Source organism: Pseudorasbora parva, chromosome 21 (assembly GCF_024679245.1).
Source record: "Pseudorasbora parva isolate DD20220531a chromosome 21, ASM2467924v1, whole genome shotgun sequence".
NCBI lineage: Eukaryota > Metazoa > Chordata > Actinopteri > Cypriniformes > Gobionidae > Pseudorasbora > Pseudorasbora parva.
Genome location: NC_090192.1, coordinates 41,830,243 through 41,845,242, shown reverse-complemented (window position 1 = coordinate 41,845,242; position 15,000 = coordinate 41,830,243). Strand labels below are relative to the sequence as shown.

The following is a 15,000-nucleotide window of genomic DNA, read 5'->3' as shown; positions in this document are numbered from 1 at the left end:
GATCTACGTTACAGTTCCTTGTCACCCTGGTGTGCTAAAACATGTAAATATACTTCAGAGATCTTTTACTCTTTTAAAATCCTAGGGGTGCCAACAGTTGCGGCCGACGTGTTTTAGAGAAAAGCATTTATTTCATAATGTGATTACCCCCCCATTGTCAAATATTTTACTTCAATGAAAGGTTGGATTTTTTTTTTTTTTTTTTTTTTTAAATAAAGGATCAAAAGGATAATATTTGATCATATTTACCAGGGGTACCAACCATTCTGACCACCACTGTATCTAACAATTCTTACATTAAGAAACATTTACTAGACAAGCAAAAGTAATCGTCTTGTTTTGGGGAAAATAACTCTAAATGAAGAGAGTTTTTGCTTAAAATAAGATAAATAATCTGCCAATGGGGTGAGAAAAATAATCTTAATTCAAACAGACGAACGTTTATCCTGCAATGATCACGCCGCCTTTGGCTTGGCTTGCTCAGTTGGGGACACTAACATTATGATCAGAGTTACTCAACTAAATATACAAATAACATTAATGAATGAGGTCTTATTTAATTCTATAAACTCTAATACTGATCTGCCAGCATTGTCTCTCTCTGATAAATTAAAATAAGCTGATAACATCACTGTTTACTCCAGAACGACTGTACAGCCAAATCTAATTCTGCTGCAGTATTGTCCTGTTTAACACTGAAGCTGCTCTGACACAATCGGCGCTGGAGAAGAGCGATAGAAATAAAGATGACTGATTGATTGACTGATTGATCCTGAAGCGGAGGGACGTACGGTGGCGTTCTCGGAGCGGTACCAGTCTGGGATGGGCAGGTGGTGGTTCTGGAGTTTGCGCGGGGTCCCTTTCCGATCCTCCGCTTCCCAGAGAACCGCGTTCAGGTCCGGGAAGTTATGATGGATGTCCAGGCCGTCCTGACTCCAGCGGCCCAGAGACCAGCCACTGAGCTCAGAGCCCTGAAACACACACACACACACACACACTTATACTGTTACAAAACATCGGAGGGAGGGATGGATGGAATGATAGATATGATAGATGATAGATGGAATGATAGATGGTTCGATCGATAGATGATAGAACAATAGATAGAACTATGGATAATTCTTTGAGAAGAGTTGTGTGTGTGTGTGTGTGTGTGTGTGTGTGTGTGTGTGTAACGTGTTTAATAATAAGTGTTTCTCGTTTAGGGTTAAACAGACGTGTGCTGAATTAGAGATAATAAAAGTGAGTGTGTCCAATATCATTGGTCGTAAAAAGTCGGTGGTCTTGTCTCACACACACTCACACATATACACACACACACACACACACACACTGCTTCTGACGCCCATGTTCATATTATTATACTGCAAAAAAGGATCTGTTATTACTGATATGAATATCTCACCGCGGCGGACGCCTGCTCGTAGCCGTCGGGGTTGACGCTCGGCAGCAGGTGAATGCGCGTCTCCTTCACCAGGTGGCGCACGCGCGCGTTCCCGCTCAGGTACTCCTGACACATGAACTGCATGAGCAGAAGCAGCAGCTCGCGACCCAACACCTCGTTACCATGGGAACCGGCCGTGTAGCGGAACTCCGGCTCACCTGCGAACACACACACACACTGTGATCGAGCATCACGCATCACACACACACTCACCGAGCTCGTGTTCTCCAGGGTTGTCTGAGATCTCAATGGCGTAGAGCTGACACACACACACACACACACACACACACACACACACACACACTCACCGAGCTCGTGTTCTCCAGGGTTGTCTGAGATCTCGATGGCGTAGAGCTGACACACACACACACACACACACACTCACCGAGCTCGTGTTCTCCAGGGTTGTCTGAGATCTCGATGGCGTAGAGCTGACACACACACACACACACTCACCGAGCTCGTGTTCTCCAGGGTTGTCTGAGATCTCGATGGCGTAGAGCTGACACACACACACACACACACACACTCACCAAGCTCGTGTTCTCCAGGGTTGTCTGAGATCTCGATGGCGTAGAGCTGACACACACACACACACACACACACACACTCACCGAGCTCGTGTTCTCCAGGGTTGTCTGAGATCTCGATGGCGTAGAGCTGACACACACACACACACACACACACTCACCGAGCTCGTGTTCTCCAGGGTTGTCTGAGATCTCGATGGCGTAGAGCTTCTGTCCCCTGAAGCTGCGGCCGATGTTATAAATGCGTGTGATGTTCGGGCACTTTTCATTCACCACCTTCATCAGCTGCACACAAACATACAGTGAGGAAGATGAGTATTTGAACACCTGCTATTTTGCAAGTTCTCCCACTTAGAAATCATGGAGGGTCTGATATTGTCATCCTAGGTGCGTGTCCACTGAGAGAGACATAATCTAACAAAAAAATCAAGAAATCACAATGTATGATTTTTAACTATTTATTTGTCTGATGCAGCTGCACATCAGTGTTTGAACACCTGTCTATCAGCTGGAGTTCTGACCCTCAGAGACCTGTTAGTCTGCCTTTAAAATGTCCACCTCCACTCCATTTATTATCCTACATTAGATGCTCCTGTCTGAGGCCGTTAGCTGATAAAGACACCTGTCCACCTCATACAATCAGGAAGAGTCCAACTACTAACATGACCAAGACCAAAGAGCTGTCCAAAGACACGAGAGACAATCATACACAAGGCTGGAGAGGGCTCCGGGGAAATGGCCAAGCAGCTCGGTGAAGAAAGGTCCACTGCTGGAGCAATCATTAGAAAACGGAAGAAGCTAAACATGACTGTCAATCTCCCTCAGACTGGGGCTCCAGATCTCACCTCGTGGGTCTCAAAGATCCTAAGGTGAGAAATCAGCCCAGACTACACGGAAGAGCTGGCCAATGACCTGAGAAGAGCTGGGACCACCGTTTCCAAGGTTACTGCTGGTAATACACTAAGACGTCATGGTTTGAAATCCTGCATGGCCTGAAGGTTCCCCTTAAACCAGCACATGTTCAGGCCCGTCTGAAGTTTGCCAATGACCATTTGGATGATCCAGAGGAGTCATGGGAGAAAGTCATGAGGTCAGATGACACCAAAATAGAACTTTTGGTCATAATTCCACTAAACGTGTTTGGAGGAAGAAGAATGATGAGTACCATCCCAAGAACACCATCCCTACTGTGAAGCATGGGGGCGGCAGCATCATGCTGTGGGGGTGTTTTTCTGCACATGGGACAGGGCGACTGCACTGTATAAGGAGAGGATGACCGGGGCCATGTATTGCCAGATTTTGGGGAACAACCTCAGTTAGAGCATTGAAGATGTGTTGCAGGAAACACTTGACCTCTGGAACGGCAAACCAAAGCTACTATTAACATTGATTTTCTCAGGTGTTCAGATACTGATGAGCAGCTGTATCATACAAATAAATAGTTTAAAAAATCATACATTGTGATTTCTGGATTTTTTTTAGATTATGTCTCTCTCAGTGGACATGCACCTACGATGACAATATAAGACCCCTCCATGATTTCTAAGTGGGAGAACTTGCAAAATAGCAGGTGTTCAAATACTCATCTTCCTCACTGTATCTATATGAGAGAGATAATGAAGAGCGTTTTATTAAATCATAAAAACACAGATCAGGCATAAAATAATGACCACCTTCCTAATATTGTGTTGGTGACCCATCTCTGATGGACTCCACTAGACCCCTGAAGGTGTGCTGTGTTATCTGGCAGCAAGATGTTAGCAGCAGATCCTTTAAGTCCTATAAGTTGCGAGGTGGGGCCTCCATGGATCAGCCTTGTTTGTTGAGCTCATCCCACAGATGCTCGATTGGATTGAGATCTGGGGAATCTGGAGGCCGAGTCGACGCCTCAAACTGGTTGTTGTGCTCCTCAAACCATTCCTGAAGCATTTGTGCTTTGTGTCAGGAGCATTATCCTGCTGGAAGAGCCACAGCCACCAGAATACCGTTTCCATCAAAGGCTGAACATGGTCTCAGCAATGCTTAGGTAGGTGGAGCGTGTCAAAGTAACATCCACATGGATGGAGGACCCAAGGTTTCCCAGCAGAACATTGGCCAAAGCATCACACTGCCTCCGCCGGCTCGCCTTCTTCCCATAGTGCATCCTGGGGCCGTGTGTTCCCCAGGTAAGCCACACACACACACACACACACACAGCCCCTAAACCTACCCATCACACACACACACCCGGCCATCCACAGGATGTAGAAGAACACGTGATTCCTCAGACCAGGCCACCTTCTTCCATTGCTCCGTGGTCCAGTTCTGATGCTCACGGGTCACTGTTGGTGCTTTCGGCGGGGTCAGGGGTCAGAGGTCACCCTATGCCGCCCCATACGCCTCAAACTGAGCTGCTCTGTGTATTCTGACAGCTTTCTATCAGAACCAGCATTAACTTCTGGAGCAGTGTGAGCTCCAGTAGCTCGTCTGTTTGATCGGACCCCACGGGCCAGCCTTCGCTCCCCACGGTCATCAATGAGCCTTGGCCGCCCATGACCCTGTGGCCGGTTCTCCACTGGTCCTTCCTTGGAGCACTTTTGATAGATACTGACCACTGCAGACCGGGAACAGCCCACAAGAGCTGCAGTTTTGGAGATGCTCTGACCCAGTCGTCTAGCCGTCACAATCTGGCCAAACTCGCTCAAATCCTTACGCTTGCCCATTTCTCCTGCTTCACACACATCAACTCTGAGGACTAAATGTTCACTTGCTGCCTAATATATCCCACCCACTAACAGGAGCCGTGAGGAAGAGATCATCAGAGTTCACCTGTCAGTGGTCATAATGTTATGCCTGATCAGTTTTTGTTTTAAGAGATGTCATAATCCTGATGATACACTCGTCTCGCTGCACCTGTCTCATCTCTTTATAGCTGTGGTGTCGGAAGTCCAGGTTGTCTGTCGTCGTCACTTCATTTCTTCTGTGGTAATAGTTGATTGGATCTACAAGAAACATTTAAATAAAATCATGTTTGGATCAGCTAAACGTGTGTGTGTGTGTGTGTGTGTGTGTGTGTGTGTGTGTGTGTGTGTGTGTGTGTGTGTGTGTGTGTGTGTGTGTGTGTGTGTGTGTGTGTGTGTGTGTGTGTGTGTGTGTGGCATGTTTTTGTGACATATGAGGACCCAAATGTGTATAATGCCATGGGTATGACACAGGTATTACAGGAGAGGGTGAAATATGAGGACATTACCCATGGCCCCACTTTACAAAAGGCTTATAAATCACACAGGAGGAGTTTTTATGAGAAAGTAAAAATGCAGAATGTTTCCTGTGTGTGTGTGTGTGATGGGTAGGTTTAGGGGCAGTGTGTGTGTGATGGGTAGGTTTAGGGGCTGTGTGTGTGTGTGTTTGTGTATGATGGGTAGGTTTAGGGGCAGTGTGTGTGTGTGTGTGTGTGTGTGTGATGGGTAGGTTTAGGGTGTGTGTGTGTGTGTGTGTGTGTGTGTGTGATGGGTAGGTTTAGGGGCTGTGTGTGTGTGTGTTTGTGTATGATGGGTAGGTTTAGGGGCAGTGTGTGTGTGTGTGTGTGTGTGTGTGATGGGTAGGTTTAGGGTGTGTGTGTGTGTGTGTGTGTGTGTGTGATGGGTAGGTTTAGGGGCAGTGTGTGTGTGTGTGTTTGTCTGACCTGGCATCGGGCAGCCCATGATCTCCACACGCATGCAGATGCCGCCGCTGGGGAACCAGGATCGAGGGTTAATGCGGATATATCGAGCCACCACAGGCTTGGGGAACATGTTGAGCACAGGGATCTCCTTCTCACGATTCCCAGGGAAAATCTACTGAGGCGAGCAGAGGTGCGTGAGGTGTGTGTGTGTGCGTGGTGTGTGTGTGTGTTTGTGTGTGTGTGTGTGTGTGTGTGTGTGTGTGTGCGTCGTGTCTCACCAGATCTCTGGAGCCGTTCTTCAGCGTCACCCAGCTGTGGGAATCATTACTGAGCAGGACTTTATATGAGCTCACCCAATCACTCCTGCAACACACAAACACACACACACACACTGAAGCATCAGCCTTCATCCATACAGAACAACATACACACAAACACACACACACACACACACACTGAAGCATCAGCCTTCATCCTTACAGAACAACACACACACACACACACACACACACACACACTGAAGCATCAGCCTTTGTCCTGACAGAACAACACACACACACACACACACTGAAGCATCAGCCTCTGTCCTGACAGAACAAACACACACACACACACACACACACACACACACACATCTGCATCACATCTGGAGAGAGGAACATGACTCATGCAGAGCTAGAAGAGTGTCAAAGGAAAACAAGCCTGACGAACAAGCAATATATCAGCAAAACACGAACCTGACGAGTTTATGAACAGATTCTCAGCTAAAGCAAGAAGAGGTTGAGTCTGCACTGCGCCACGAACGTGTCCGCATCAGATGGCTTAATCTACAGTGGGGCAAAACGGGATTTAGTCAGCCACCAATGGTGCAAGTTCTCCCACTTAAGGCCTGTAATGTTCATCATAGGCACACTTCAACTATGAGAGACAGAATCAGAAAAAAGAAAATCACATTGTCTGATTTTTAAAGAATTTATTTGCATTTATTTGGTCAAAAACAAAAGTTAATCTCAATACTTTGTTATAAACCAGTTTAGGGTTAGGGTTAGAAACTAAAGGTTTAAAATAAAGGTTTTCACGCACTGTTGCTGGTAGTTTGGCCCATTCCTCCATGATCTCCTCTAGAGCAGAGATGTTTTGGGGCTTCGCTGGGCAGATGTTCTGTGGGCTGGAGATCTGGAGACTGCTAGGCCACTCCAGGACCTTGAAATGCTTCTTATGAAGCCACTCCTTCGTTGCCCGGGCGTGTGTTTGAGATCACTGTCATGCTGAAAGACCCAGCCACATTTCATCTTCAATGCCCTTGCTGATGGAAGGAGGTTTTTACCTAAAATCTCACGATACTTGGCCCCAAACATTCAACACGGATCCCCCCCCCCCCACGCTTCACAGTAGGTATGGTGCAACTCAGCATTCTTTCTCCTCCAAACACCACAAGCTGAGTTTTTACCAAAAATTCTATTTTGGTTTTATCTGACATTCTCCCAATCCTCTTCTGGATCATCCAAATGCTCTCTAGCAAACTTCAGACGGGCCGGGACATGTAGTGGCTTAAGCAGGGGGACACGTCTGGCTCTGCAGGATTTGAGTCCCTGATGGCGTAGTGTGTTACTGATTGAAGCCTTTGGTACTGTGGTCCCAGCTCTCTGCAGGTCATTCATTAGGTCCCCCGTGTGGTTCTGGGGTTTTTACTCACCGTTCTTGTGATCATGTTGACCCCACGGGGTGAGATCTTCCGTGGAGCCCCAGATCGAGGGAGATTATCAGTGGTCTTGTATGTCTTCCATTTTCTAATAATTGCTCCCACAGTTGATTTCTTCACACCAAGCTGCTTCCCTATTGCAGATTCAGTCTTCCCAGCCTGGGGCAGGTCTACAGTTTCCTTTGACAGCTCTTTGGTCTTGGCCACAGTGGCGTTTGGACTCTGGCTGTTTGAGGTTGTGGACAGGTGACTTTTATTCTGATAAGTTCAAACAGGAGCCATTAATACAGGTAACGAGTGGAGGACAGGGGAGCCTCTTAGAGAAGAAGCTACAGGTCTGTGAGAGCCAGAAATCGTGCTTTTTTTTTACGTGACCAAAATATTATTTTCCACCATAATTTGCAAATAAAATCTATAAAAAATTCACAATGTGATTTTCTGGATTTTTTTTCTCATGCTGCCTCTCAAAGTCAAAGTGTACCTAGGATAAAAATTAAAGGCCTCCTTTATCTTTTTAAGTGGGAGAACTTGCACAATAGGTGGCTGAGAAAATACTTTTTTGCCCCACTGTAGTGCATTTGGCAGATTGGCATTGCATTCGAGGCGTATACTGGGTCAGCTCATGCAAGCCCTGGGAATCGAACCCTTGGCATTGTGTACTCACGACCAGAGTGAGCTCCGCCCCTGAGTGACCACACCCGTAAATTTGGTGAGTCTGCGCGCATCCACCTCGAACCACTGCAGCGGGTCGTTCCGTCCTGCACACCAGCCGCCATCATACATATCGTCCTCTACCAGACCGCCCTGCACACACACACACACACACACACACACACTCTACATCAATCTCACGGCCAGGGACGGATGTCCAGGCCGTCCAGACTCCAGGGGATCTGAACATCTTCTTTATGTGTAAATAGTGTCAGAATGATCATTTCTGTGTGAACTATCCCTTTAAATGGATCATATTATGCCCCTGTTTACAAAGTACGATATAAATATCAGGCGTCCCCAGAATGTGTGTGTGAAGTTTCAGCACAAAACACCTCCAGATCATTTATCATCACTTGTCAAATTTGCCCTTATTTAGGAGTGAGCAAAAACATGCTGTTTTTGTGTGTATCCCTTTAAATGCAAATTAGCTGCTTTGCCCCACCCCCCTTAAAAAAGAGGGCGGAGCCTTCACATAAGCTTCAGATACTCCGTCAATAACAAAAAGGCCAATCCCACTCGGACTAATGTCAGAAATAAGAGCAGCCGTACAGGTTTGATCCGAGGCGAGAGTTGCTGAGACGAGAGCTCGACACTTTTACACTGAACTAGCGGATCATTGATGTAGCATTAGCTGTTGTGGATTACGCTGATTCAGCTCATCAACTAGCATGAGCCGTCATGTTCATCTATAAAGTGTCGTATCGTTGCTCGTGTGGGAACGCAACACGTCCATCACCTGACTATACAACGCATTATAAATATGTGTGTGTGTGTGAATGAGGCGGTGTGTGAGGATCAAACTAACGCCACAGCTCTGGTCTCGGTGAATACAGTCAGAGACGATGCTAACGTTAGCCATATTAGCGTACAGCGTTCAGCTAATTCAGAAGGACATTAGCACACATTCACAGAATATGAGGTTCATCCTCACTCATTCTGATATGAGGTTAGAGGGGCGGGGCTTCCCTACTCATACGCAGGAGTAGAGGCAGGGGCGTGTCTATGCTAAAGAGCCAATCAGGAGCGGGCATGGGCGGGGCTTCCCTACTCTTACGCAAGACTGGAGGCAGGGGCGTGTCTATGCTGAAGGGCCAATCAGCAGCAGGAATGGGCGGACTTCCCTACTCTTACGCAGGAGTAGAGGCAGGGGCGTGTCTATGCTGAAGGGCCAATCAGGAGCGGGCATGGGCGGGGCTTCCCTACTCTTACGCAGGAGTAGAGGCAGGGGCGTGTCTATGCTGAAGGGCCAATCAGCAGCAGGAATGGGCGGACTTCCCTACTCTTACGCAGGAGTAGAGGCAGGGGCGTGTCTATGCTGAAGGCCAATCAGGAGTGGGCATGGGCGGGGCTTCCCTACTCTTACACAGGAGTGGAGGGAAATATGAGAGCTTGGGGAATTATAAATAAATTATTGTGGGGATTTTTTCCATTATAGGCTGTGGACACATCTGTGTTCAAACACCTTATAAAAGTGAATTTTGCACAGTATGTTCCCTTTAAATGAGTCTCAATCATGTGAGGGCGTGAAATGGATTCATTTAATGAATTAAGTTGTGAATAAAGCCACTTTGTGAAGGTTTTGAGGATCCTCTGAGGTCGTGCGGGTCAGAATGAACCTCAGTAATGATCTTCTGGACTCGAGCGCAGCTGCGTAACGCCTTCTGTGACTCACAGCGGCAGAAACTGGGTCAATTTCACACGCCTGTCGCTCTGAAGTCTGTTTCCAGCTGATCATCCTGCTTTAGGTTGGCGTTCTGTTTTCATCGGGCGCAGCGGAAAACAAAGAGCAAATTCTGCTCAAAGTGGATCCAGATGAGCCAAAGATTGAGCAAAGTCTGAGATCTGAGTAAGAACAGACGAAGAGCAGAAACACTGGCAATGTTTCACACACACACACACACACACACACACACACACCTGGATGTTCAGTCGGCCCCTGTGCGGCCCCAGTCCGTAGTGTCTCATGGTGGACGCGTGGAGCTGAAAGTCATCGACCTTCAGAGTCTCCAGACCCAGCGGAGGACAATCTGTCAGGATAGAGAAGAGCTGAGATGAGTCTGAAAAAACCCCAAACCGATCGAGACATGATCTGGACAATGACACAGAAGTCTTGATAAACTGATGAAAATGAAGCGAGTTTGTGCGGTGTTGAAAACCCTTTACCTTTTAAATCTCTCATCATGCTGTTATTGCCAGACTTGTTTTCTTTTCATTAGCGCAGCTTTTGGAGCTGAAAACTGAGGAGCATAAGCTCAAATCAACGCGTTCCGAAAACAGACACAAAAGCTGCGCTAATGAAAAGAAAACAAGTCGACAAGATGATCCAATGCAATGTTTGGGAATAACATGACGAGAGATTTATACAAAAATATTATAGGTGGGTCATTTTTGACCCGGAACAACACAAGCGTAACTGGAAAACCCAATAAGCACAAAAATTACCCAAACACTTTTTTTATATGTTGTTATAGATCTTCTCTCTGGTTCAAAATGACTGGAACACAACCGGGTTAAAACAAGAACCGTAACACTTTATTTTAAAGTTCAATTCTCACTACTGACTGACTGGTTGCTTATTAGCATGAACATTACTAGGGTATTGGCTGCTTGTTAGTACTACATATTAATGCCTTATTCTACATCCCTTAATCCTAAACTATGCCTAAACCTCAACGCTACAAAGACTACCTTGATAATTATTGATAAGAAGTACATTTTAAGAGTTTATTGAAGCAAAAAGCATAGCTAATAGTGAAAATGTGTTCCCAACACTAAAGTAATACAACAAGAACAAATATCTGCTAATGTAGTCAGAAACTATTGGACTGACTGACCAATGACAGGGGTTTGGGGCGGGGCTATCTGACTGACCAATGACAGGAGTTTGGGGCGGGACTATCTGACTGACCAATGACAGGAGTTTGGGGCGGGGCTATCTGACTGACCAATGACACGAGTTTGGGGCGGGACTATCTGACTGACCAATGACACGAGTTTGGGGCGGGCTATCTGTCTGACCAATGACATGATTTTGGGGGCGGGGCTATCTGACTGACTAATGACAAGACTTCGGGGGGGTGGGACTATCTGACTGACCAATGACATGATTTTGGGGGCGGGGCTATCTGACTGACTAATGACAAGACTTCGGGGGCGGGACTATCTGACTGACCAATGACATGATTTTGGGGGCGGGACTCTCTGACTGACCAATGACATGATTTTGGGGGCGGGGCTATCTGACTGACTAATGACAAGATTTCAGGGGCGGGACTCTCTAACTGACCAATGACATGATTTTGGGGGCGGGGCTATTTGACTGACTAATGACAAGATTTCGGGGGCGGGACTATCTGACTGACCAATGACAAGATTTCGGGGGCGGGGCTATCTGACTGATTAATTCTAAAGATTAATGTAGTGCTTATGATATTAAGACTTCCCTGAGAATATATCCAAAATAAAGTACTTTTTGTTCGGCAGAACTTCATTGTAAATACATTTTTGTTCGCAAAGTAAAACTTCAAGACATTATAAACCTGCTTTAATAATCCATTCCAATATTTACATAACCGTTAAAATATGAACTAATCTGAACATCTGAAACATAATACAGCAAGTCTTTCCAAATGCTAAACACCATGAAATCAGGGACTGAGCAGATGCTTTTATCTCATTACGGAAAACCACTGGAGACTAAAGCCATCTGGGACACACACTACTGTGTGTAAGTTCATGCGTGTGAACCGAGCGCTTGGCATTGCTAACGGTACGCTCCACTGAATCCTGTAATCTCCTGAAGATGATCCAGAGGATGAGGAGATATCTCAAGCATTCAACAGCGGCAGAGCAACCGGCCATCAGAGATTAATCGGGACGAGCCACTGAATGAGGCCGTGACTGTTAGAGGAACACTCCAGCGGCTTCAGAGATAGGGCTAATTCAGCTTCTCTCCTTCATTTAGATATGCGGGAAATGCATTTCTGTCTCAGTGCGTTGTTTTAGTTTGGCAGGGTCGCCGTTAGCTTAGCTTAGCATAATGAATGGAATCCTATGTTGCCAGATAGCATGTCCCGAGTAAAAGTGACCCCCCCCCCCCCCCACCTAATTATTTATTGTGGCCTACGTATTCACAACGAGTACAAAAAACGATGCACATTAAGACTGGGCGAGACAAAAATGCATTTCCCACATATCTAAACGTTGTAAAGATGTTGAATAAGCCCTATTTCTAAAACCGCTGGAGTGTTCCTTTAAGAGCACAAACCAACAGGACTCACACATACAGACGACAGCAGAAGGGTCTCTGCACATTACATCCAGATTTAGATCTATTGTTATAATCAGTGTTCGGGGAAAGATACTTTGAAAAGTAATGCAGTACAATAATCCAGTACACCCTTAAAAAGTAACTCAATACACTACTTAGTTACTTTTTAAGAAAAGTAATGCGTTATGTTACTTTTGCGTTACTTTTTCCTCACTTGGGATGGGCTTGTTTGTTTTTTGTGTTTTTTTCTTCAGTTCTGCAAATGTAAAGAGTCTTTCACACCAAAATTGAAATAAGCCTCAAGCTGAGGTAAAAATAAATGCAAATTCGCGCATGTACAGTAGAGGGCGCCGCTCAAACAACCGTTCTGCATAACGGAAGAACAGGACGACTCTTACGTCACCAATAAAAAATACAAATCTAAAAATCATGAATCATGGAAGGTCAGCAGCAAGACATTGGTCAATAAAGTGAGATTAAATGCATAATAATTGTATTATTTATTAAATATTCTGATTTTGCATTTGACTGATCTTTGTACAAGTGTGATTAGTAGATGCTCGTATTTAGTCTAGAACTTCAACATCCTGTTCACACACAACGTCTCTGAACGTCTCCTGATCTTTCTCAGCACAGGAGAGCCGTCAGTCAAATAAATGTGAAAAGTAACTCAGATATTTTGTTGTAAAATGTAAAAGTAATGCGTTACTTTACTAGTGACTTGAAAAAGTAATCTAATTACGTAACTCAAGTAACTTGTAAAGCGTCACCGCCAGCACTGGTTATAATATATTGAGCGTGCCATATTGTGAAGACGCTGAAGTCTCGGACAGAAGATCTACAGCTTACATTAGCTTATCCTACCGTACTTTACCGTCCCGATGTCAAATCATATCTCACACACACATTATGATCAGCAGTCAGCGAGAGAGTGAGTCGACTCACCGTCTCGCTCCGCGACGAACGCACCGCCACTGACGCCCTCGGCTGTTTTCACTGCTTTCTTGTTCTTCTCACTCTTTTTATTTCCGGTTTTCACTGCGAATGAGACACAAACAGCAGAAGGTTGAACTGGATCTGTGGATCTTATAGTGTTTCACTCACTATATTGCCCTTAGTGTTGGATCCCTGAGTTCAGGTGTTCAATCGATGGCCACAGGTGTATAACTCCAGCTCTCGGCCTGCAGACGCTTCTACACACATTAGTGAAAGAATGGGTCGCTCTCAGGAGCTCAGTGAACTCAAGCGTGGGGCCGTGATAGGCTGACACCTGTGCAATAAGTCCATTCCTGACATTTCCTCACTACTAAATATTCCACGCTCAACTGTTAGTGGGATTAGAACAAAGAGGAAGCCATTGGGAACAACAGCAACTCAGCCACGAAGTGTTCAATCCCAGAGCGGGGTCAGCGCATGCTGAGGGTCACAGTGCGCAGAAGTCTCCAACTTTCTGCAGAGTCAACAGCTCCAGACCTCCAGACTTCTGTGGCCTTCAGATGAGCTCAAGAACAGCGGAGAGAGCTTCATGGAATGGGTTTCCATGGCCGAGCAGCTCATCCAAGCCTTACATCACCAAGAGCAATGCAAAGCGTGGGATGCAGTGGAGTAAAGCAGCCGCCACTGGACTCTAGAGCAGTGAGACGTGTTCTCTGAGCGACCAATCACGCTTCAGTCGGACAATCACATGGACGAGTCTGGGTTTGGCCGTCGCCAGGAGAACGGGACTCGCCTGACTGCATTGTGCAGAGTGTAAAGTTTGGTGGAGGGGGGATTATGGGGTGGGGTTGTTTTTCAGGGGTTGGCCCCTTTAGTTCCAGTGAAAGGAACTCTTAATGCTTCACCAAGACATTTTGGACAATTTCAGGCTCCTGACTTTGTGGGATCAGTTTGTGGACGGCCCCTTCCTGTCCCAGCATGACTGCGCTCCAGTGCACAAAGCGTCGCTCCATAAAGACATGGATGAGGAGTTTGGTGTGGGGGAACTGGACTGGCCTGCACAGAGTCCTGAGCTCAACCCGATAGAACAGCTTTGGGATGAATTAGAGCGGAGACTGAGAGCCAGGCCTTCTCGTCCTACGGATTAGGAATGGGATGCCATTAAAGTTCATGTGCATGTTAAGGCAGGCGTCCCAAAACCTTTGGCAGTATGGTGTATATCAGGCCCATGAGAAGAACAGAAGAAGTGCTGAATGAAGAAAGCTAGTGGCCTATAAACCTCATGAGCGGTGCCAAGCTTCAGAGCCAATGTGTTGAGCAGAAGAGCAGCTGAAGCTTTCATGAGCGCGAGAGGTCGAGTCGGGATAATCCTGCATCCCACATGGAAACATTTGGATTCTCCCAAAGCTGCCAGCGTCAAACATGATCTCTGAGACCTCACGATCCCTCTCCTTCATCTCGAACTCCAATCACGGTCCATTTATAACCATATAACCATATTTGAATATAGTTTGGATTCAAACGGCTGCGTGTTGCAAAATAATCTGCCAATGGGGTGAGAGAAATAATCTTGTTTTCTGTTTGAATTAAGATTATTTTTCTCACCCCATTGGCAGATTATTTATCTTATTTTAAGCAAAAACTCTCTTCATTTAGAGTTATTTTTCCCCAAAACAAGACAATTACTTTTGCTTGTCTAGTAAATGTTTCTTGTTTTAAGAATTTTTAGATGATTGGACTAGAAACAAGACACAAACACTG

General features: G+C 46.0%; 1 protein-coding gene across 2 annotated transcripts in view; it reads right to left on the bottom strand.

Moving 5' to 3' along the window:
* The window catches only part of cpxm2 (carboxypeptidase X (M14 family), member 2), a 34,857-nt gene that overhangs the window by 8,910 nt on the left and 10,947 nt on the right, over positions 1 to 15,000 (bottom strand). For both annotated transcript variants that reach the window (XM_067429657.1, XM_067429656.1), the window contains exons 3-11: positions 13,249 to 13,341; positions 9,951 to 10,060; positions 7,984 to 8,123; positions 5,896 to 5,980; positions 5,639 to 5,789; positions 4,867 to 4,955; positions 2,136 to 2,259; positions 1,406 to 1,602; positions 792 to 971 (exon numbers count right to left, since the gene is read on the bottom strand). In XM_067429657.1, coding sequence (XP_067285758.1) covers positions 792 to 971; positions 1,406 to 1,602; positions 2,136 to 2,259; positions 4,867 to 4,955; positions 5,639 to 5,789; positions 5,896 to 5,980; positions 7,984 to 8,123; positions 9,951 to 10,060; positions 13,249 to 13,341 — 1,169 coding nt within the window. The remainder of the gene's footprint in view (positions 1 to 791; positions 972 to 1,405; positions 1,603 to 2,135; positions 2,260 to 4,866; positions 4,956 to 5,638; positions 5,790 to 5,895; positions 5,981 to 7,983; positions 8,124 to 9,950; positions 10,061 to 13,248; positions 13,342 to 15,000) is intronic.